General features: G+C 34.5%; 4 protein-coding genes and 1 long non-coding RNA gene across 5 annotated transcripts in view; 1 reads left to right on the forward strand and 4 right to left on the reverse strand.

The window, feature by feature from the left end:
* The first annotated feature begins 30 nt into the window (after positions 1 to 30).
* On the forward strand, positions 31 to 4,278 carry LOC123665710 (phosphatidylglycerophosphate phosphatase PTPMT1-like). The gene is made up of 4 exons (XM_045599970.1): positions 31 to 241; positions 756 to 1,162; positions 2,431 to 2,554; positions 3,447 to 4,278. Exons 1-4 carry the CDS (start codon positions 235 to 237, stop codon positions 3,746 to 3,748), a joined length of 840 nt encoding a protein of 279 aa, XP_045455926.1. The 5' UTR covers positions 31 to 234; the 3' UTR covers positions 3,749 to 4,278.
* Positions 3,985 to 8,051, reverse strand: LOC123665775 (probable 26S proteasome non-ATPase regulatory subunit 9). Its single transcript, XM_045600036.1, has 3 exons — positions 7,671 to 8,051; positions 5,261 to 5,463; positions 3,985 to 4,203 (listed from the first exon to the last, which is right to left on the reverse strand). The coding sequence occupies exons 1-3, from the start codon at positions 7,873 to 7,875 to the stop codon at positions 3,985 to 3,987; spliced, it is 627 nt and encodes a 208-aa protein (XP_045455992.1). The 5' UTR covers positions 7,876 to 8,051.
* Positions 8,052 to 12,043: 3,992 nt separating this feature from the next.
* LOC123665598 (26S proteasome non-ATPase regulatory subunit 9-like) lies at positions 12,044 to 15,365 on the reverse strand. Its single transcript, XM_045599880.1, has 3 exons — positions 14,982 to 15,365; positions 13,488 to 13,717; positions 12,044 to 12,561 (listed from the first exon to the last, which is right to left on the reverse strand). The coding sequence occupies exons 1-3, from the start codon at positions 15,190 to 15,192 to the stop codon at positions 12,340 to 12,342; spliced, it is 663 nt and encodes a 220-aa protein (XP_045455836.1). The 5' UTR covers positions 15,193 to 15,365; the 3' UTR covers positions 12,044 to 12,339.
* A 126-nt stretch (positions 15,366 to 15,491) lies between these two features.
* On the reverse strand, positions 15,492 to 20,918 carry LOC123665599. Its single transcript, XR_006745081.1, has 2 exons — positions 20,789 to 20,918; positions 15,492 to 15,570 (listed from the first exon to the last, which is right to left on the reverse strand). It is a non-coding gene; the product is annotated as an uncharacterized LOC123665599 (long non-coding RNA).
* A 2,040-nt stretch (positions 20,919 to 22,958) lies between these two features.
* The window catches only part of LOC123665777 (microtubule-actin cross-linking factor 1), a 222,973-nt gene continuing 221,401 nt past the window's right edge, over positions 22,959 to 24,530 (reverse strand). The window contains exon 109 of the mRNA XM_045600037.1: positions 22,959 to 24,320. Coding sequence (XP_045455993.1) covers positions 24,158 to 24,320 — 163 coding nt within the window. The 3' untranslated portion in view covers positions 22,959 to 24,157. The remainder of the gene's footprint in view (positions 24,321 to 24,530) is intronic.

Below are 24,530 nucleotides of genomic sequence, written 5' to 3' on the forward strand. Positions count from 1 at the left end.
TCTATAAATTGCCAACCTAGTTCGGTAATAATAAATTGGCAGTGAACGTGTTCGAAGTAAATGTCACAAATCTATTTAATGCCAATCGCCTTGCTACAGCATTAATTCTGGCTTTATTCCAAACATCGAATCCAATGTCTGGTGAAACGTCCACGGCGTAGGACTGTTATAAAAATAGAGAAGTACCTTCACTTTTTTGGCACTATTTACATCGTTAATCACCGCAAGAAAGTGATGAAAGGTATAGTGAATTAAAATGTGTTAAGTTATAATATAATTTAGTGACATGCGTGTAAGAAAAATATTAAGTGCTGTGCTCGTGAAACTTACGAAATTACATATTTTCAGATCATCAGTATCATCAGTATTTTTTTTTTTTTTGTTTAATTTACAGCATAATATTAGTAAGACTAGTAGAGAATAAGTAGTAGAGAATGAGAGTTGAATCATGAAATTAATGTTGACGTAAATTTCGTTGCTACGTAGTTACGTGCAATGTGAATTGGAACTGCGTTCTCTATGAATTTTATTTGAGATGTGATAAATAAATATTTATAATATTTCTTACTTGCCAGATAAAATAGGAATCTTGGCTAAAACCGGACAACTTCATGTATGTACGGTCCAATTGATATATTTTTTTATTTATGTTAGCGGATAACTTCGTCATTTACGAACCGATTTTGATGACTCTTTTTTGTCCTCTATCCTGCTTTAATGTATTGTAGTAACATTATGAATCATATTGTTTTTAGATATTAATTTATATACAATGAGTACTATAAGAAAGAGAACAAATGTAAAGCTAGCAAAACTTTTTTATAAGTACGCTGACAGAAATGTGTTGGAAACATCAAAGGAAGAAGTGGATGAACCCACAGAGATCGATGAAGACTCGTATCCGCCTATAAATTTTTCGTGGTTTGTCGAGAATAAAATAGCGGCCATGGCCTGTCCACAGAACGTTGGCAACTTGAATTATTTAGCAGATGTAGGGATAAATCACCTAATCACGCTGTCTCCCGAACGAATCCCACCTATACTGTTATGTAGGAAAAGATTAAAATGCACGAAGATCCCGATCAAAGAGTTTGGCATTCCGACCTTGAAACAGATAATTCAATTTATTGAAATTTGTAAGAAAGCAGAAATCACAGGAGAGGTATGTTTTTAACTTTTTATTTTTATTTAGACTAACGATTTCCGATAGTGCCGAAATAGCACGGATGATGTAGCTAATGTACCGCAGAATAGAACAGATTTCATCAAAATTTCACGTATCAAGTTATCTATTTTCCTAAAAGTATATCATTTTCAAAAATTATAAGAAATAAATCAAAATAGTATTCTTTTAGCGTTTATATTATAACTAAAAGTAAGATTGTTTAAAATAGGTACAGTTTAATCGATTTTCTATCAGATTTTCGATTTGATTATTTTCGATTCTGTTCGATTTTCTAGTCGATTTTGTAATGGATTTTCCAATCGATTTTATATAATCAATTTTTTAATACATTTTCTATTTGATTTTATAATCGATTTTCTATTCGATTTTCAGTTTGTATTTCTAATCAATTTTATTTTCTAATCAATATTTTTATGATTTTCTGTTTGATTTTCGATATTTTCTGTTCGATTTTCTTTTCGATTCTATTCAATTTTCTATTCTCTATTTAAATAGATGTTTACACGGTACATATACAAAAATAACATATTTTATAATTTTTGTCTATTTGTCTGTTTGTTCTGGCTAAACTTTGAAACGCCTCGGCCGATTTTGATGGGACTTTCACTGGCAGATAGCTGATGTAATAAGAAGTAACTTGAGCTACTTTTATATGAAAAATGTTTATTTTATAGCTCTGCGCTATTTGTTCTATTCCGTTCTATGCTGTTCTGTTCTATTTCATTCTATTCTATTCTATTCTATTCTATTCCGTTCTATTCTGTTATATTCTGTTATTTAATCTATAAAAATAAATAAAATTGGAGTGTCAATTGTCAGTTTTTAATATTAAAATATCTGCTTTTACTCAATGCACATGGATGTAGACACGGTACATATACCAAAATAACATCTTTTTTACAATTTGTGCCTGTCTGTCCGTTTGTTCCGACTAATCTCTGAAACAGCTTGACCGATTTTGATGGGACTTTCATTGGTAGACAGCTGATGTAATAAGGTGAAACTTAAGCTACTTTTTTTCAGAAATTTATTTATTTTATAACTGCGAATTGAACAATAACTTTTTTGTTAAATTCCACGCGGATGAAGTCGCGGGCACAGCTAGTGTTGACATCGGTATCAATTTTAGTGTAAATCTGAGTATAACCAGTCACATTACACTATCGGTGATTATCAAAAAAGTTGTGACCTATTTGTATTTGATATTTTATTAATATTATTCAATGATATTACTTTTTTTTAAGGTCATTGGTGTCCACTGTCAAAATGGTCACGCCCGTACCGGTACAATGTTGGCGTGCTACCTTGTTTATTTCAAGAATATGATGCCCGAACGGGCCTTGCTGACAGTAAGAGTAAAGAGACCAGGTACAAAATAGACTTAAAAACTATATGATATCACGTCAATTTACCCATGTAAACATACAGTATATCACATAGAAGGAAACAATTACCTACATCGCAAAGAAACAAGAATAAAAATGTATCCAAAATAACTTTCAATAGACGTTAAGCCCGCCAACGCAGCAGTGTAGCAGCATGGTGGATTAAGCCCCGATTCTTCTCCTACACGGAGAAAGAGCCTACATGGAGAAAGGACTCAATCGTATCGTATAGCATTGTAAACGTTAATTTTACGACAATCTTAAAGTTTATTGTTAATTGTCCTTTAAAATTTTCGAAATTCATTGGAAAAAAATTTAAATATCGAATCTGATTTCATACGTTATGACGTACCTATTAGTTGATATATGACGTGACGTGGCAACGTTTATTAAGTCACTAGTTGCAAAAATAAATTAGGCGCATTTCTTATTATGAAGATATAGATTTACCAGTACGTATATATAGATGAAGTTATATCGAGGGCATGTTTAAATCTAGATTCCTATCCTACGACCATGCGCAAAAAGTGTACGATCTAAAGGTCTAACTGAGCAAATCTCTACTAATTCTAACGTTTACTCAAATCTAAATTTTTACCTTTTCATTGTGTTAACTGTTAAGTGTGTTACATTGGATAATTTTGGCATACAAAATGATTTTATCCACGGGTTGATATGTTAAGAGCCTACCTACCTACCTACCTTTACTTACATTCAATATTAATAGTAAAAAAAATTGGCGAAATAATGTGTCAAACTGACACAACTAAAAGCCAACTGAACTAATAAATAGTTTAAAAAAACATAATTACTTTTATAAGCTTTTGTTGGGTAATATTTGTGACAAATGACATTAAAATCTTTTAAAATTACAGGTTCTTGCGAACCCTATGCTCAAGAGATGGTATGTCATTACCACGACTGCGTTCGAGGAACTATCACCAAACCAGTCTACCGCCTTGTTGACGACAAGAAATACTTCGACTTCACTATGAAACATGATTATCCCAATGAAGAAATTTCTAATAATGATATACTAATACCTTTAGTTAAACAGGAAACTTTTAAGGAAAAACTGCTTAAAGATGCAGAATTTATAAAAAAAGTTGATAAAATGGAAGCGGAGAAAACCAAGCGAATGAAAACGATGGTTATAAATCACAAGATTTATTTTTGAAATTGGGTTACATTTATAAATAGCAATATAATAAAATTAATATTTTAATATTGTTTTACAAATTGTTTTTATTGTAAATAAAACTATAATTTAAATTGATTACAAAATGCTTAAAACCACTTACAAAAACTTAATAATGACGAATAGCTTTTGACAAATAAAAACTACAATATCAGCAAATCAAAAGTAACGTTTTGAAATTGAATTTCTTCTTACTATCCATTGACTATAAACTCCTAAAAGAGACACCTTATAATCTGGCAGCCAACCAGCCCCTCCTTTTCCCAGGCCCGTGGAGTGACCACAAGCTTAAGCTCTTCTTCGCCCCGTTTGACTTTAATCGGCAGAGGTCGATAGATACTGCTTCTAGAGACCTTCTGCACTTGATGAATATTATTGAAGTTTGTGGCGGACAGGTAACCGAATTGGATCAGCTGATCATTTCTACGCAGACCCTGAAATTAAAAATATGTATGACTCACATATATCATATTATATTCATATGGTAATAAAAACGATATCACAAGAAATGATACGTTTCAATTGTACTTTTATCTTTTTTATATCACTACGTCGGCAAACAAGCATACGGCTCACCTGATGGTAAGCGATTACCGTAGCTTATAGACGTCTGTAACACCAGAAGCATCGCAACCGCGTTGCCGATCCCATCCCCTATTTCCCCCACGAGCTCTGGTCACCTTACTCACCAATTGGAATACAGAACTGCTTGAAAGCAGTATTGTTTAGCTGTGATTTGTAAGGTTCGTTATGAAATATCTATAAAACATTGCACCTAAATATTATAACCTTAATCTAATATATAAAATTCTCGTGTTGCGGTGTCTGTAGTTAAACTCCTCCGAAACGGCTTGACCGATTCTCAGGAAATTTTGTGTGCATATTGGGTAGGTCTGAGAATCGAACAACATCTATTTTTCATCCCCCTAAATGTTAAGGGTAGTCCACCCCTAAAAAAAAATTTTAAAATTTTTGATAAATTATTAATTTTTTATTTTATTATGATTTGGCGTTAAAAAATACATACAAACATACCCTAAATTTTCACTCTTCTCTACCACCAACCCCTATTTTTAAATAGCGTTTAGCGGCAAGACGACGTTTGCCGAGTCAGCTAGTAATAATATAATATAACCTTATTAGATGCAAGTAAACGAAAGGGAAAACTTCAATTAAACTATTTGAAATAAATTTTAAAAATAAATATGTTTTAGTTCTATTAAGAAATAAATCTTATATAATATAGAAATAAATCTTATATAATATAGAAAAGCAGGTTTTATTGTTAGAACTACAAAACCATAGAGACTAGACTAGACTTTGACTTACTAAACTAATGAGAAAAAATGCGTTACTTTGTAATTAAGCTAATTAATTTTTATTAATTTAATATTTTATTAAATTAACCAAGTAATTCTAAATACTGATGATATTGTTTGGATTGAGACACTCTTTCGCTAAGTGGTTCAAAAGACATATGGAGTAAATTACCGCCTCATCAGCTGGCGAACCGGATTCAACAAAGCCCACAGTAGCAAAGACCCTTTTATCGTTAATCCAGTCTTCATCGCTGTCGGATTCGCCACGGAGGTACTTGGCAATGCGACTGAGCTCAAAGACGTCATCACTGAGCCTTTTTTCACTCAGATCATCCTCTTGAAAGAATAGTAAATACTCATCACCCGCTCCATACGCTGTAATATAATTTTTATAACTAAGCGAGTAACTGTCGCACTCTTATCACTACATACATTTCGTTTCCTGATACGGCCATTTATAAAAAAAAAACCTTTTCTTTAAGTATATCACAATGAAAAAATCAACGACATGTTCATTGTGACTCGACTATGATGCAGTGATAAGACAATAATGGTGTCATAATGATACAACATAATGCCGCTATAATCTTCTAATATATAAAATTCTCGTGTCATGGTGTTAAACATTGAACTCCTCCGAAACGGCTTGACCGATTTTAATAAAATTTTGTGGGCATATCGGGTAGGTCTGAGAATCGGCCAACATCTATTTTTCATCCCCCTAAATGTTAAGGGTAGTCCATCCCTAAATATTTTTTTTTAATTTTTAGATAAATTATTTATTTTTTATTTTATTATAATTTGGCATTGAAATATACATACAACCCTAAATTTTCACCATTCTACCACCAACCCCTATTTTTAAACAGCGTTTGGCGGCAAGACAACGTTTGCCGAGTCAGCTAGTAGTACTATAATGATACAAGTTTTTAAGTTTTCACTATTACGCTTTTTATTTTAACAAGATTTCCCACGACTGTCATTTTGAAGCTTCTGATATTTTGGGAACATTGCAGACGCTCCTGGTCAGGAGTCGTCGGGAGTGACGCGTATGATAGTATGATACTACTCGACGATTATTTACTACTCAAATACCAGACGCACTGAAGTGTCTTAAATAAAATATGCTCAGCATATCTATAGGTACGGTACATAAATAAAAATTTGCCTTTCTGTGATTTCAAAATAACTGTGTTTTTTCAAGTCCATATAGTTATTTACACGATACTAAACCAAACTATTTTAAAAAATTTGTCTGTCTGTCTGTCTATCTTTCTGTTTGTCAGGGCTAATCTTCGGAACAGCTGAACCGATTTTTATGGGACTTTCACTAGGAGATAGAGAAGATTGTAAAGCAGTATATAGGTTTATTTAATTCCAGAATTCCTGTGAAATTGGACCTTACGCTGGAAAAACCGTGTTTTCCGCGTCCGAGACTGCCCAGATAGATATGAAATAACGTTACGACAATTTTTGCGAGCAAATCTATGAATCAGTCCTATCATTATAATGCTGAGAAGTTTGTTTGATTTTTTAAACTCGCTTATCTCAGGAACTTCTGGTCCGATTTTTTTTTATTTTTTTTTTTATGTTGGATAGCCCATTTACTGATAAAGGCTATAGGCTATTTTTCTCGAATTAACGCTAGTGTGTAATGACGCCAGGGATTCTGTTCTAAATGTTTATGGTGTGATCTTGTGTACCTACAATGCCTCGGAGAGCACGTACAACCGTTAATTCCGCTTAGTGTAAACACCTGACAACTATTAATTATTCTTAGGGAAATAATCTGCCTACTAGTAAGAAGGAAACGCCTAGCAGGGAACTCCTTCTCTGGTATATAATAATAAGAAAGGCTTAGTCCTCTCGGTGACATATTTATTACTAGCTCTTACAATATAAGTCAGTTAAAAAATAAATAATAACGACAAAAATTATGTCTTTCTAAATTCGAATTTGTATTCTAATTATAAATTTTATATTTTTATTTTACGATTTATAATAATTTTAGCAGATATTACCAGCTTACGACCACATAAGGTATGTATTTGTAGATTATTAGGTATATGGGCGTGTTCGAAGGTGCACACGAGTGTAATTGTAATGTTAGATTGTGTGGGTGTCTTGTGTTGACATCCTCTTTCACAACACATTGATAATAATTAAAATCAATACAGCTATTTGGAAGTGTTTAAAAACAGATATTTGCTACATAATGGAGAAGAAAGGTGGAAAAGGGAGGAGGTACAAACATATATTTATTTAATTCACTACAAGGCCTGTATGGTAACATAAGCATTTTCTAAAATAACATGATGTTATGATATACCTCTGGAGTAATTTAATGTTCGCTTAAAAATACGCAAGCAAAGCATACCAACATTTTATTAATAAATTTCAATGTAACGTATGAGTACATTTTACTTCGCAAATTATATCTTTCTCATTATAATTCATAATCATACATAGAACAAATATCTACTATTCTACTTGCATATGAATGCAAGTGTTACCATTATTGCAATATACTTTTACCAATAAGTGTACAAAAAAAAATAATCAGTAATAAATTGGATACTTACGATAAACCGCGTTGTTTTCGGTTTCAATGCTAAGATTTTTTTCGTTGACCTTACGCTCTTTAGAACCCTCAATTTCCACAATTAAATTGTTTTCGACGATATCACCATTCTGCGGTAATTCTTTCTCTGACATTTTTATCATGTGACTTTCGTCATTTTCTGGTTTATTCACGTCGTGGCATATCATTTTCCCCTTTTCAATCATGTTATTAGGCAAAAAAAAAAATATTTAATTACGCAAGCAAATCAGCGAAGGCTTTTCTACCTACGTTGTCGATGGTGGTCTTTTATTGATCGATATGATGTTGTCTTTGGTTTATTATTGATTTGAGTAGACTTTATTATATTGCCATATGATTAAATACAATTTTCAAAATTATTTATGGATCAAAGTCCTGAATAAGCGACCGTCTGTGTGTGTGTATTTAGTAACATGTATTGAAAACATTTATAATATATTGTAGGAATTTTACGGAAAACATTATTTATAAATATACTATTCATATATTAGAGAAAATATTTGTATTTGGTGTATTTAAATGTAGGAAAATGTTAATAACAATGGTATAACTATTTTTTGTAAAATTAAAAAGTAATAACGAAGTATTGGACCTTACTCCTTGAGAATCAATTTTCATATGAGGCCTTGGGTATGAAAAAAATATGAGGAGTAAAATCTACTGAACGAATCAATAATCTTGTTACGTTTTTAACGCCATATACATCTTTCAAGGTACCAGCTAACGAACTTTCCACCGAGATACAGCCAGCTGACATTAATTTTCATTCATAGTAGCATAGAAACTATCACCAGGTACATTTTTAGTTGAGAGGAAATCATTGAAAATATATTTTTTTTCATGTTCAAGCAGCCAGCTGAGGTATAATCCACCATGTTATGGTCAGCTGACTTTATTTTTCCGGCAAGATATTAGGTTAACTATAATCAGACAAATTTAAAGTGTAGTACATGACTAAAGAAACCCTTTTTATTTCTCAATGCGTGGGAAGCTGCCACTGCCAAACCCGCCCACTGAGTCGCAGCTGACGGTCGCGAATATTTATAATGTTAATCCCTAATGCATTTTTCGAAGTTTCGATCGAAAGAAGTTGGTCATGGAAATCTGTCACCGGCTCTCGGACCATAAGGTATGAAAGAAATATGGTAAAATTGTGTGAAAGAGTACCGCTGAGCAGTGACATAGCTTGCCATGAAAGTTAAATTTAACGTGCATGTCTCTTGCGAGAAAGAGTCAAATATATTTTTAAATAACACGGTAATTGTGCTTAACCTCTGGTAGACCAGACTCCACCGAGCGCAAGCTCCCGTAGTCTCCCGCAGGCTTGAATTCAACCCCAGCACTCAGTCTATCAAATAGAGCATAACGGTGCAAAAATTGGCGGATACGGGGAAACTTTGACCGGTTGGATCTTACTAAATTTCTATAAAAAGCGAATGAATGTTTGTTCCAATTGGTGTCTAATTTCGTACTAAATGTATTAAAATACGGTTGTAAACTATTTTAAGCTCTATTTTTGTCATATATACCTATATGGTTTCAAAACGAGTTAGTTAACTGGGGTTGAATTCAAACCCGCGGTAAACTGAGGAGACAAAATTTGTGGTGTGAATTCAACCCCGCGGGAAACTACAGAGTACAAAACTTATGGGATCGTTACATATGCGTAGATAAATAATCTAAGGTCCGCGGTAGACAAGTCATTAAAGATAAACTCTGTGTTTGTCAGAGCTGACACAATTTTTTTTATAAATATTTAAGGCAATTTGATTGTTTTTTGATGTTTTTTTTCCTTTTCTGTACACATCGTTGAAGCTCTGCATCTAATAATAATTGTGTTTGTTGGCAAACGAAAAAAAAACGACTTCAATTACATCGACAAGTAATACAACGTAGGTAGACGAATAATTAGTCAAGTAAATACGCATTATCAAAGATTACTCCAAAAGTTGTAATAAGATCTCGATGAAATTTAAATGCGACCACATAATAAACATCGGCTTTCGATTAAAACCATCAAAATCGATACACCCAGTAAAAAGTTATGTGGGTTTTCAAGGGATTTTTCCTCTTTCCCTCGATTTCTCTATGATCCCATCATTAGATCCTGGTTTCCTTATCATGGGATATTTCCTTTCCAACAAAAAAAGAATTATCAAAATCAGTTCATAAACGACGAAGTTATCCCCGAACACACATATATATATATATATATACTTCTTACTTATACTAATTTCTGCGCGCGACTTCGTCCGCGTGTCGCGAGGCGCGCTATAATATAATAATACTTGATCATTATTTTGCTGCGTGTTATTTTAAAACTGAAATATCTCCTGAGATACTTATTGAAATCGAATTATGCAAAGGGCTATTTTGTTTTATATTAAATACTTGTGATGAATAACGTATTTATTTAGATAACGATTAGTATCATGTTTATTTATTTATTTATTTATTTATTTATTTATTTAGTTGCACCAACAAGATAAACACCAATACATCACAAAAAAGTAGCATTAATATAGAATGTTGATTGTTAAGTGTCACCTCAATTACAGGTGCAAACCACAATGCGAATAAGACAATTTTTACTTCAATTGAACATAACAAGTAAATACTAAGTAACTGAGTCAAATTGCAATTATTAGAACATATATAATAAACCAAATAATTAGAAAACACTTAATTAGAAAATATTGATTAATACTTAATTATTTTAACTAAATGAGAATAAAAATATAAAGAGACGGTATAAGCTAGATTGAATTAAAAATTAAAAATTATTTAAATGTGGATTTTTGACAATAGAAGTAGATAAACAGAAAAGAATTCCAATTACAAACTATCGCTTACAATTCATAATATTTTAAGCCTATAAATTTTCTAAATGAATTCAGACTATTAGAGAATATATCAATTTCATGGCTTGAGTGGTTGACGGACACAGTGGTATTATGAATAGCATTGTATGCTTTCGTGACTCTGTTTAAAGGAGAAAAAAGCCCCAGATTGGATCTAGCACGTTTTTGAGCGAAAGGCCTGTATTTGTTGACTCTCGGTAGACGCTTAGGTGTATTTATATCTAACAAAGATAGAAGCTGAGGAGCATCCATCTTAGCATTGACCAGCTTGTATAGAAATATTGCATCGAGAAACCTTCTACGACTAGAAAGGGAATTCAGGTGGAAGTGTTGCAGCCTATCCGAATAGCTTGTTGAATTCTTCAATATATTACAACTATATGACAAGTGCCATAGGAATCTTCTCTGAACGCTTTCCAAACGCTTGCTATACACCTCGTAATTCGGATTCCAAACAATGCTGCAGTACTCTAATGTACTGCGCACAAGAGCATTATAGATAGTGATTTTTGTTGATGGATGCCTGAACTCTCTACAGCTTCGCAAAACAAATCCCAGCATTTTGAAGCTTTTTTTAACGATGTAGTCGATGTGGATATAAAATTTATAAAAACATCTTGGCAAGTAATGCATTATTTTAGAACAAAATGGGTTAGCATAAATAAGCTTATAGTGAGCCAACCTTAAAAGATAGATATATGCTGTCGCGGACTTTTTTTTAGAACTTTTAAAGAGGATCAATTCTGTCATACATGATTTTTGCGGAACTTTAACTGTTTCTCCGCTCCTTTTGGTCTTAGCGTGATGATATATAGCCTATAACCTTCCTCGATAAATTGGCTATCTAACACTAAAATAATTTTTCAAATCAGACCACTAGTTTCTGAGAATAACGCGTTCAAACAAACAAACAAACAAACAAACTCTTCATCTTTATAATATTAGTATATATAAAATACTTTATTTTTATCGATATATAACGTGACGTCTCCGGCGCTACGGAACGGACTTCAATATACTTTCAGTACTTGTCATTGGCATAATCATCGGCGTTAAGCTGATGGAGCCATAGTCGAAGAAGAAGAAGAAAAAGAAGAAGAAGGAGAAGGAGAAGGAGAAGAAGGAGAAGGAGAAGAAGAAAAAGGAGGAAGGAGAGGAAGAAGGAGAAGAAGGAGAAGGAGAGGAAGGTGAAGAAGGAGAAGAAGAAGGGGAAGAAGAAGAAAGAGATAAACAAGTACAGATGACTAACTCCTTGCCGGTACATGAATCGAATGGTGCGCTCTGATTGGTGCAAATGGCCGGTCGCTGTCAACTTGCACGCTCGCGCCAAATCTTGCATTATATTTTTTGAGGACCTTGTGTTGTGAAGGTGTACAACGTAAAATGGTGATAAGATGTAAAATTCGTGGCTGAGTTAGTAAATTAGGTGGCAAATAAAACTAAGAATGGAGAAACAGAAAGGATCTTCTGGTATAAATGAGTACAAAATATGTTTCAATAATAACTATATTAATTATAGTCATATACACTAAATACACAGGATTTCAAACACCATGTTAAGATACAGCCACCACAATTGTAGCCATTTATATCAACTTGGGAAACATAAGGGACCTCTAGTTGATTATATATAATAATATTTTATTACAAAATAGCGTTAATTACTATTTTTAATATTAGTATGTGAAGAAAACCGATTAAAGCCATGACATGCAAAAACCTTGTAATGCCATAGGCTTGACAATATTCTGCATATAAGTTTTGCTTTTACAATGAAAGAAATGACAATTATAAAGGATTTAGCCTTATAATCTGACAGCCTAGGAGTCCCGGTTGTGCCCAAGGTCGAGGAACAACTGTAAAGTTCTGTACGTGTCTGTCTCTTTTAACTCGTACTTGAATCTGCTGACCGACTGAGTGTCTCACTATGTTATGTAACTGAGTTACGTCTGTGAAGTTGCTGGCGTTGATCGAACCGAACTGGATTATTTTGTCGTTTTCACATAGGCCCTGCAAAGAAGAATATTTACGATATAAATAAAATAGCATTTTATTATGCTCCAGAAAATCTGGAGCACTCAAATATTAACAAATAACAAGACAAACAGATTTAAATGCCTATTTGTATTGATAATGTGAGAAAAAAAAATTAAATTGTACATTTGTTTACAGAAATTATCATTATATTATTTTACAGTAATTTTCGCATTTTTTTTTATGAAAGTATCAAATGTGGTTTATCACACTATAACAACAGTCGCTTGGCGCGTGTGAGCGAAAGAGACAGTTGCGCATAATTTGGCATGGATCGTACCTCTAACAGCAGTGGCGCTCGACTGATGCGTGGTATTATATACTATATTTTTATTTTTAATACAAAAGGTATTAAAAATAATTGAATATTTTAATTTTTTTTTATGTTCCTAAATGATGTTAGTTTACTTTGGTATAGATAGTTCCTTAAAATTTCTTTGTTTACTAAGAAAAATATCGCTTTTAAAATACTTATTTGGAAAATATTTGTAACTTTGAAATTTTACTACGGATTAACGGAGATACAAATGGAGAAAAATCGGCATTATGTATCAACAGAAACATATTCCACATATTACCATATTTTTTTATACAGTTTTAAGGTAGAGGTTATTGAAAACTACTTTACTTATACTTATATAACTTGAAAGTATACATTTCGATCGTTTCCCCATGGAGGCGGCTGATTAAAAGGTTAATAATTTTGTACATACAATTTTAATCAAAATTCTGATCCATTATTTTACTACAGCAAAGGTTGCTCTACTATATTTAAAAAATATAAATTACATTACAATTTCACGGATTGTTACCGATTTTTGTGAAATGGCTCTCAAGTTGCTTTTTTTAAATAAAGTAAGTTATTTTTTATTATATTGAGATATAGATACATAATTACATACCCCTAAATCAGCAGGAGAACCTTCTTGAACGAAACCCACTTTTGCAAAACAATCTTCATTGTTAGTGTTGTGTCCGTTACTGACAGAGTGTGTACTAGACTGCCCATTAGTATAGGAAGTGTTCTGTCCCAAGCTAGTTGCACCATTACTGGTGGATTTGAACTGAGAGTGGACCTCAACGAGACCTTGCTCTATTTGCTTCATTATATTTTTGTGATCATTTTGTAAGCCTGTAAAATATTTGCCTAAGTTTTACAATGTAAATATGTTACAAAAGCACAAAGCTACAAAGATAGGTATTTCGATTATGTTAGCAATACTTAGTTCTTTCTTTTATTATTTATCATTTTTCATAACTACTAACGGCCGAACCCAATATTCAGTCTATCTCTGGTTATGTCCTACTAGAGACAGAAATATCTATCTATCATTCATTTAACTGGCCCAATAAACTTGTCGACGATAGGCAATCTTATCCTTCAAAGCTATCTATCGACGAGAGGGAGGATAGCTTACCAGAGATAACAGTTCGTATGAAAATTACAGTTTAAGCGTCCCAATAATAATAGAGTTCTATCTGTCAGTAACGTTGGTTATCTTTAGTAACAACAATATCCGATCTATAGTTTTCGGGGGATAACTAAGATTTATTAATTGCAAAAGTATGTTCTTTGTTTAAAATAAAATTAATTTCGAGTGAAAAATAATGGCAGACTCAAGTTCAAGTAGCAGTTCAAGTGATATTGCTCTTTTGCAACAATTAATTGAATAAAAATAATAAGTTTCGTCTGAAATAATTCTTACTTTACTCATCTTGTGAATAAAACAAACAATTTGGTGAATGATTGTATAATTTGCAATGATTTGTATAATTATACAAATTCAAACGAAACGACGATTCAATAAAGCGTAATGGCCTCGTAGCGTCTTGTCATGTCGTGTTAAAACGTTCCGTTACTAGATTTACCATGCATTACATATTAAAATAATATCATTTATTATAAATTAAAAAGTCTGTGTAAAAATTAATTTGTCCATATTTTTATAAAAAAAGATTACTTTAATATGAATAAAATTTGTATGACAAATTTAAATACTACAAAACATCTATGTAACACAACTGAGGCCGTCTGTGATGCTGCGTATACTGGAATGTAAGGGAGAGCTCAGGTAGCCGGTCTATCTACAGCTAACTGGAGATAGTAGTCCCCTATCCGAATTATTGGGACAACTACAAAGGATAGATAGTTAGTTATTAGCAGTCGATGATAACTACCTATCTCTATCTTTAGATTGAATATTGGGTTCGGCCGTAAAAGTTCCATACCTAACAATGATGTGATTTAATTTTATGGTTTTTAGGCGAAAGTAAACGGCGGTGATACATAAGCAGTTACCTAGCGACGTTTTATTAATAAATTATTCGTATATTCAAGGAGTACAACACATTTGTTTAAATATCGCATACTTGCTTAGGTATTTTCTAGTACTTACAAATAATTTTGTGTCTTGCGTGTCTAACTTTGTATACATCGATGTCGTTTCGAGGAAAACCGTCAGCATCTACCAGAGGATCCTCCATTCCAACATTATTTGCAGCCAAAACTGCGTTCTCATTGCGAATTTCGCTTTCAATCCTATCTCTTTCTTGTATCAATTTCATAACGCGATCTCTCGCTGGCCCATTCATGTTAAGGCCTACCATATTTAACAAATATAATCTTTTTTACACTAATAATCGTAATAAATAATAATTAGCAAACTTATTCAAAAGAATAAACTGTAAATATTTAGTTCTAGCGTGTTTTTGTTTTTCTGACGACCTTAAATCATAGTACTTAGTGGTGACAACTCTAGTCTTTTCGATGACAAATTGACAATGTCATATGTCATATCATTGATTGATTGATTGATTGGTTTAATGGCTTTCAGTTGTGCCAAAGTAGCACGGTTGATTCCGCCAATGTCACGTAGAGTGGAGAACACACGAAGGAGATTAATTGGTCGGTGCAGTAGAGATAACAGTCTCTATTTAATTTTGAAAACAGGCAAAATAGTCAGACTTTCATTGTTACACCATAACCTAAAACAACACAAACATTTAATGTTAAACTAAGACTACAGCTGTTAGTAACTAAACTATTACAAAATAATTACACTAGGACAGACACATGATTTATTTACAACTTAATTTTATTTATTTCAAAATATTTACACAAAAATCTACAATAGGGACTAAACACCAACATTAACAAACATTGAACATTTATAGGGCGGGGAATATCACAGGGAAGGATGTCATATATAGGACGGATGAGTTTGGGACAGGAAAAAAGGATGTGGGAAACCGTGCCTTCGTCAAGGCCACATTCACACAATGAGTGGTCACGAACTCTGATTTTGGCCAGATGAACAGGTGTACACGCATGACCAAGACGTAAGCGACATATGCTAGATGTTACCCAACGGCGAGCATGTCTATGAAGAGAAAACCAAGGGCGTCTTGGGATGTCTGGTTGTATGTTTGAGTAAAATTTACCCTTTACCAATTTTGATGAACTCCAAGATAAATTCCAGGACTTGTCCATATGGATTTTGGCTAGGGAACGAAGGTCTTGGCAGGAGTTTTTGTAGTGATCAAGGATACCAGTTTGGATTGCAGCTTTAGCACATGAATCTGCTGTCTCATTGCCTGCAATGCCTGAATGGCCTGGAATCCAGACGAGCAGAATATGCAGACCCTTTTGACTGCAAGAGAGCAAAGCCTCTCTAATCTTAAAAACAATAGAAATTTTCAATTTGCTACGAAAGGGATTTTCCTTAATGGCTAAGAGACAACTTAGTGAGTCAGTGAAAATTACCGTCGGTCCTAAGTCATGGGAGAGGGCAAAGAGGATGGCTTCCAGTATAGCAATAGCTTCACCGGAAAACACAGATGTTTCAGGGGGACACTTAAATTGGAGAATGATTTTAAATTTAGGGATCCAGCAGGCAGCACCAACACAGCTGGACGGGGAAAGTTTAGATGCATCGGTATATATATGATGATGATTTAACCAATTTTGATGAAGAATTTCTTGAAATTTTAACTTTATACCAGGATCTCCTTTTTTCAGACCCAAATCTGTGACGATAGGAACATTGAAGGTAAGGGCTTTGAAGGAAGTAGAGAATAAGGGATTGATACAAAAGGTTGAGAGAGGATTTGGGAGGTTTGAAAATTTGGTGTAGCTGATTAAAATGTAAGAACGTGGCCGGTTTGGGTTGCAGAGTTGGGAGAGCTTGTTGAGTTTAGGCCAAAGAGGATGGGAAGACAGCTGTAATGATTTTATGACAAAACGATCGCTTAAAAATTGTCTTCTGATTTGCAAAGGAGGGTCAACACACTCAACCTGTAGGGCATTAGTAGGCGACGATTTCATGGCACCTAGGATAATCCGTAGGCTTTTGTATTGGATTTTATTTAACTTTTGTGATAGTGACTTACTAATAGGGTCTAAAACAAACAGACAATAATCCATATGACTACGTACAAGGGCATGATAAATTAATTTTAAGCAGTAGGGATGTGCACCCCACCATACACCTGATACTGCTCTTAATACATTAAGTGATTTTTCACACTTTTTGGAAATATATTCTATGTGGGAAAATCCATTCAGTTTGCTGTCGAGTATTATACCAAGAAATTTTGCCTTGTCCACCAGGTTGATGCGCTCACCCTGATAAACCAAATCAAAGACAGGGGCTACTCTTTTCCTGGTAAAGGTGACAGCCTGGCATTTGTTTATCGATAAAGATAGACCGTTGTCACCCAGCCACTGGCCTAGGTAATGCAAAGCAGAGTTAAGTCGAAAAGATAAATTTTCTACTGAATTTGAGCTATGATATAAAACAATGTCATCTGCATACTGCAAAATGTTACAAAAGCTATCAACAGACATATCGAGATCATGTGTATAAATACTATAGAGCAAGGGACTGAGGACAGAGCCTTGAGGGAGACCCTTCCAGATAAATCTGGGAGGAAGCACAAATAGTGGATGTCTCACAGATATTGTTCTGCAAGATAGCATACTACATATAAAATGAACCATTCTTGGCGGAATACTCAGCTGGTGCATTTTCTGCCTGAGTATCGGAAGAAGGACACTATCGTATGCAGACGCTACGTCCAGAAAAATGCCTACAAGATATTCTCCCTTAGCAAAAGCTAATCGAATGTCTGTTGTGAGTAAGCTTAAACTGTCAGTTGTGCTGAAACCCTTCCGGAAGCCAAATTGGGAGGGAGACAGAATGTTTCTACTTTCCACTATCCATTCCAGGCGATTTTTCAAAAGGTGCTCAGTAACTTTTGCCAGAGTAGACGATAAAGCAATAGGACGATAAGAATTACTGTCTAAGGGATTTTTACCTTGTTTTAATATTGGGATAATAATTTGAGACTTCCATGATTGCGGGACGATTCCTGTCATAAACAAGGTGTTAATTATGTTAAGATAGCAATGTTTTGCTTTATCATTTAAATTTTGGATAAGAGAGTATGGAATGCCATCTTCCCCAGGTGTTGAATCTTTCAATCCATTCAGAGCACACTGAAGCTCAGAAAAAGAAAAGGGGGCATCCATTTCATCCGAGATAGATGCTGGCATTGAAGTAAAGATGTTGTCCTCACAAGGGACAAAAGGAGGGGCGAGTTTGTCTGCAAAATCATTAAGCCATACAGAAGGATCATTAGAGGATAGGCTATCAGAGGCTAGGGAGCGGCGAAATTTTTTGAGTTGGTTCCAAACTAGACGTGGAGGAGAGCGGGGAGTAAGGGATTCACAGAAGCGAACCCAACAAAATTTTTTCTTTTTTGACACTAAGCGTTTAAACTTGGCATCCAATTTTTGATACCTGATAAAGTTTTCAGGGCACATGTTCAGAGAGTATGCCTTTTCTGCTTCCGATCTTAGTTCAGCCAGACGTTTGCAATCCTCATCCCACCAGGGGGTGGAAAGCAAACTTGTTTTTGAGTAGTGCTTTTTAGGAAAATGGGTATTAGCAGAATTTAAAATAGCATTAAGAAAAAGATCATAACAAATTAAAATATTTCCATCATCTTGAGAATCAGGGAGGATGTCAATCATGCTATCAACAGATTCAGCATAAGGAGAGAAATTAGAAAAATTCAATTTAAATTTAATAATAGGGATAGGGTTAGAAGGCAGGGAAGGTCGTAAGTGCATAGCAAGGATAATGGGAAAGTGATCACTGCCAAAAGTGGATGGGAGGACTTTCCAGGACAACATAGAAGCTAAGGAAGGGGAGGCTAAGGAAAGGTCTACAGCAGATTTGGGGTTCTGATTAGGATAAGCTCTCCGAGTTGGTGAACCATCATTGAGAATGCAAAAGTTGAATTCATCAAAGACGTCCAACAACAGGAGAGCAAAACCATCAGTAAGGTGGGATCCCCAGGAGGTGTGATGGGAGTTGAAATCTCCCATGACAAGAACAGGGCTAGGAAGAGAGGAAAAGATAGAACGGAGTTCAGGGATAAGGGAAGGACTAGGATGAGGAATATACAGAGATAAAAAGGAAATGTCACAGGATCTAACAGCAACAGCATTGATGTGCTGGCTGGGGGAGGATATGGGGATTTGGGAGAAGGGGATTTTGTGCCGAATGAGGATGGCACTACCCGCATACCCATCACTTCTGTCATCTCTCAAACAGAAGAAACCCGGAACCCGAAAACGAGAACCTGGAACTAACCATGTTTCAGAGATGGCAATAATGGCAGGATTATGCAGGTTGATTAAGGATAGGATTTCATGTTTTTTTGGGCGGATGCTCTTACAGTTCCATTGAAGGAAGCTGAGTGGGGCCATTTTTAAGAATAGAAAAGAGTTGAGCAAGTGATGCGGCAACGTTGGGCGGTAAGGACATATCATTACATGTAGTAATAATACTGAGGATCATTTGGACGAGGTTTTCTAATAGGTTACTACTATAAGGGGTTAAGGGACTTTGAGGGTTGTTTAGTGCACAACCATTAGGGAGAGAGGAAGGGATGTCACCTACAATGGATTGATGGGCTTGTTTATCGTACCCTTTGCCTAGAGCGGCTACAGGACGAGGATAATGCGTTACCGTTTTACGATAGGACCTATTCGGTGAAGAAGGAGGTTGTGTTGAGGAAGTGGGAACATATACGGGGGGAGTGAACATTTCCTTTGTCATCTCTGCATATGACCGACGAACAGGAGGATAGCGAGAGGATGCTTCTATATAGGATATGTTATCCGTGGACATATCGGTTTTAATTTTAATTTGACGGAGGTATTCAGGACAGTCCTTCTCGGTTGTAAAATGCCTACCAGAGCAATGTAAGCAAGTGGCATTTTCTTTAGTTACGTCGCATGACTCACCTGTGTGCGATTGTGAACACTTGTAACACCTTGGCTGTGACCTGCATTGTGTCTTAATGTGGCCAAAACGGCAACAATTTAGGCACTGTATGGTAGGTAAATTATAGGTCTCAACTGGTAATGATGTATGGAACGAATAAACTCTACTTGGGAGGATTTGACCTCTAAAAGTTAGAACCACTGACTGGGTTGGGACCCAAGTGACTACGCCTTCCTGAATGTTTTTGCGATTAAGCCTACGAGCTTTCATAATTGAACCGCAGCCAGATGGGAGCTCTAATGACTCCACTAATTCCTCCATTGACCAGTCAACCGGAATACCCTTTACAAGACCCATTCTAGTTATATTGTAAGTCGGTACAGAAGCATTGAACTTACACATTCCTAATATGGGATTTTTTAAGAAATCATTTGCAGTTTGAGCTGAAATAAATTCAACAGAAATCTTGTTTCTGCCTACATTTTTAACGCCGTCTTTCACAACCGAGCCAATTTTGTGTGTGTGTAAAAATTGGCCGAATTTCAAAGCGCGAATAGTAGTTCCTGAGGCTGGGTCTGGGGTTTCACGGGAAACATGGACAATGAAGGGACCTTTGTCGTCATCAGAGTAACTCTTAGGGCCTTCGGAAAAGGATGGGTGTGTGTAAAGAGATTGTATTGACGGGCTAGCCGTGGATGGATGTACAATAATTTTTTTAGAAGAGGAGTCGCTGGAAGAATCAAGAGCTGGGCGTTTTCTCATATTTTGATAAGAGGAAGAGGATTCAGATGTATTTCGATCGTCAGTAGAACCACCCGTATCTGGCGGGTCTGGAGGACGATCGAGATCCATTTTTAAAATCAAATATATACACTAAACTTACAATACAATTATAATTAAACACTTACCTACAATAATAATGTTAGTTTAACCACTAATCCCACAATAATCTACTATTTACACTGTAAACAATAAGAAATAAGACACCAAGATCGCTAAAACAAGTGTGTTGACCACAGCTAACGCAAGCGGATCCCTTTTAATTTATATGTCATATCATAATCTATTTTTAGCAAAATGTCATTAAATTTTTCAGTGCTGCCTTACACAAAATTATTTTACCCTAATATCTAATCGATTCATAAGTTCGCCCGGTATGATGATATTAACTCTAGCGAAAAGAGCGGTGTGGCGTTGGTCGCGAGCAAGTCCTAGCAGATGGTGAGCTTCGATAGTTCGCGATTAGATTAATTTTTGCGTGCTGTAATCTTTTAGTTTTCACTTCGCAATAATTCTATAGATATTAATTTAAAATATTTATAGTGGAAAATTCTAGGCAACTAATGTTTATGCACGAAATTGATTAATACTGTGTCCATATCAATAGCTTTTCAATTACTGGATTGTACGAGGCTATTTTAAAGAACTATCCTTTGTCAAACAAACAAAAAACCAAAAAACAAATAAACAATCCCTAAAACCCAAAATAATATTAACATTATTCCCATTTTTCTGTACACCAGTAAAAATAATTTCACCATACATTATTTTGTAATGTTTCAAATAGAAACGTGGGGTTTTCGCTGAACACTCCCAGGTGGCTTGATTTATTCCTAAACTTTCAATAATAGTCGTCATATTTCAAACAAACAAAACCTCAACAAATTATACGCCTAAGCTTTCTTCATGAGTCTTTATTTATTTTTACCGTGTGAAGTTTTTTCAGTAGTTTTTGAGTTTATCGTGCATTCGCACGAGCCTCTCTGTCTAATGAAGAACAAAACGTAATAATTTTTAAGTAATTTTTGAGTTAAACACGAGTAGAATATTAAAAGTTAAAATATTAATGAAAATCGGAAATTAAATAACTTGTAATTTTTGACTCATTTACAGTCAAAATTTTCCCAGCAGTATGACTCTCAGAGTGGTGTTTTAGTTCATCAGGACATAAAGCATCGGGGTCGTCATAGTAGTGTGCGAAAGCGATCCCATGGCGTCTCCACTAAGATGCCGGCGGAAAAAAGATGGTGGTTTTGGTGGATAGTTTGGCATTAGGCTGGGAGCTCCACACTCCCGTCGCCCTCGGGTGGCGGGGCTAGTGCGTAAACTGCATTTCCCCATATATACATACACACACACATATATATATATATATATATATATATATATATATATATATGATCGTGGCATTAAAAAAAAAAAAGAGTTCTTTACTAGGAGTTCCTTCCGGCTTAAGATCTTACTTCTTATTTTAGACTTAGTTTAATACAAAAAGAAAATTTTGCATAGGTATACCTACCTATTTATTATAAAGGAAAGAAAAAAATTGTAAGAAAATCGTTGAAAGATATCATGAGACGGTATGCACCTCAACATTGCTGTTTACGTCAAATTTGTTGGTGTATATAAATGTTTCAAAGACTACTGGAATAACATTTAAAAATTTGTCGTAGCGAAAATTTACCATAAGTGATTTGTCACACATTGCATTTCAATAATAAATTATTTAAGAAATGAGCCTCTGTAGACACAGATACGTTTGTAAAAGAATCACAACTTGGCGTAACGGTCATTCTACTGAGTCGGAGATTGTCGGTTTTATTTGAAGTGACCCATATCTGTATAGACAATACGTTTGTTGTGTTCTGGGCGTTTGGGTTCTTGTTCTTCATTTTTCCGGATCCCCACAGATATCTCATCCGGCTGGAGCCGTTGAGTATCAGGGATTTATGTTTATTAATAATAATTTCAATTATAAGTTTAAGAACACTTTCAGCTTCTCTGACAGACTGCGGCCTCAGCAGTTGTTGTGAATATAAATTAGTGGAAGAAATAATTATATCTTTAGGGTGATATTAATAAAACAACAAAATATTTGTTAATTTTTATTTTGAAATCAATTGAGATTTTAAAAACCGCAGCTCTTCAGAATCATTACTTTATACAAAAAAAAAAAATAATATTGCAAGCTTTTATTATATTTGCTTCGATTTTACATTTAACAAATACAACAATGATTTAAATAAAAAAAAAATGACCAGATTAATAGTTTTACAATATTTCTAATAATAAGGCTTATTCTTAGAGTCAGATTTATAATAAAATTAACAAGTTAATGTGAGTGATGGTTAACATTTTTAGAGAAGGTTACATTTTAAAGCGTTTTTATTTTCATATATAAAAAAGTATTCTTAATATAGCTTCATTAAGTAAATGTCTTTTGTGTTGACAAAGTGTACTTTAATTATTTTCTAAAAATAAAGAGTCAGCTATGGAATTTTCTTATTATATGCATTGTCTAGTAAATATCGTTCACTAAATGACTCTGGCGTAAGCCGTAGAGCAAACAGACACTTACCAGACCTTGCACAACTATACAATCACAATATTTATATTGTGCAATAACAGTGTATAAATAACCATATACATAATGTAAATTATGACGTTTTCTAATAATTATTTTATTATATATTCCTATATGAAATTCGAATAAATACCGAATGAAATAAAATAAATGATTGTGCATTACAAATGAACCATGTAAATCTATTATCACCTTAAATGATTAACGGTAGCGACTTCGCATCGATTCTATCGAAACGAGTAGTTTGGCGTTACTACAAGGTCGAGTAAATCGATGGAAGTGGTTACCGTCAATCCCCTACGAATCGTATTCCGTAAACAAAATGGTCCCTAAAGGAAAAATACAAAATCGTTTTACAAAATCACACTTTTCGTCTCCGGTAGAGACTTATACGTATATAACACTAACAATTATGGCAACTTTGACAATAAATAAGAAGGAAATATTCACATGAAAAAAAAAGGAAACATTGATTTTTCAAATACTGATTTGATAGCACAAAAATTTCAATTCATAGTGGCATGGATCATAGAAAATAAGTATACAAGGCAACAAGTGCAGACTTTATGTTTTACTACTTCTATAGTCGTTACTAATTAAAAGCCAAATTCGCATTTTTTTTCATAAGCTTGGCCCATTTCGCGAATAGGTTAATTTATTGTTAGTTATATAATTGTTTTATCGTCGGACGCGTAACGATGCGAGGCGCTCCGTCAGATCTCGACGCGTTATATTAACACTAGCTTAAAAATAAAAAAAAATACACTTGCAAAAACGGCATAAGATAATATCGATGAGTCGAAGCGTCTCGTAGAGTTACACTCGTAATGACAGATGCCTAAAGACCGCCATTTTGAGTTTGACGTTTTCAAAATGGCGGTGTTTTGGCGGGAATGATGTCGGTAAAGTTCGTCTATAGTCGGAAGGGTTCGCGTTTGTCCGTGGTGCGGGCGGGGGTGCGGCGCGAGAGGGGCGTCGCGGGGGCGTCCGTGTCCGACGGGCGTCTAACGAGTCGCGCCGCCGCCGTCTGTTGGCCGGGGCGCACTGGCGTAGTACTGCCCGACGGTGTTCTTTGCCTAAGGTGTCAAAATATCATTAGTACAATATAAATAATCGATATTAGTGATGCGATTCGAGTTTTTGCTAATTGAGTGACTTGAGTGTTGTATGAACATTGTATCTGCAATTTTAAAATTGTAAAACGACAAACAACGAAAACATATGTACACATATTATATACATGTCAGTTATAATGTAGATATGAAAAACTGCAAATAAATATTCGT

This window comes from Melitaea cinxia, chromosome 24 (genome assembly GCF_905220565.1).
Source record: "Melitaea cinxia chromosome 24, ilMelCinx1.1, whole genome shotgun sequence".
NCBI lineage: Eukaryota > Metazoa > Arthropoda > Insecta > Lepidoptera > Nymphalidae > Melitaea > Melitaea cinxia.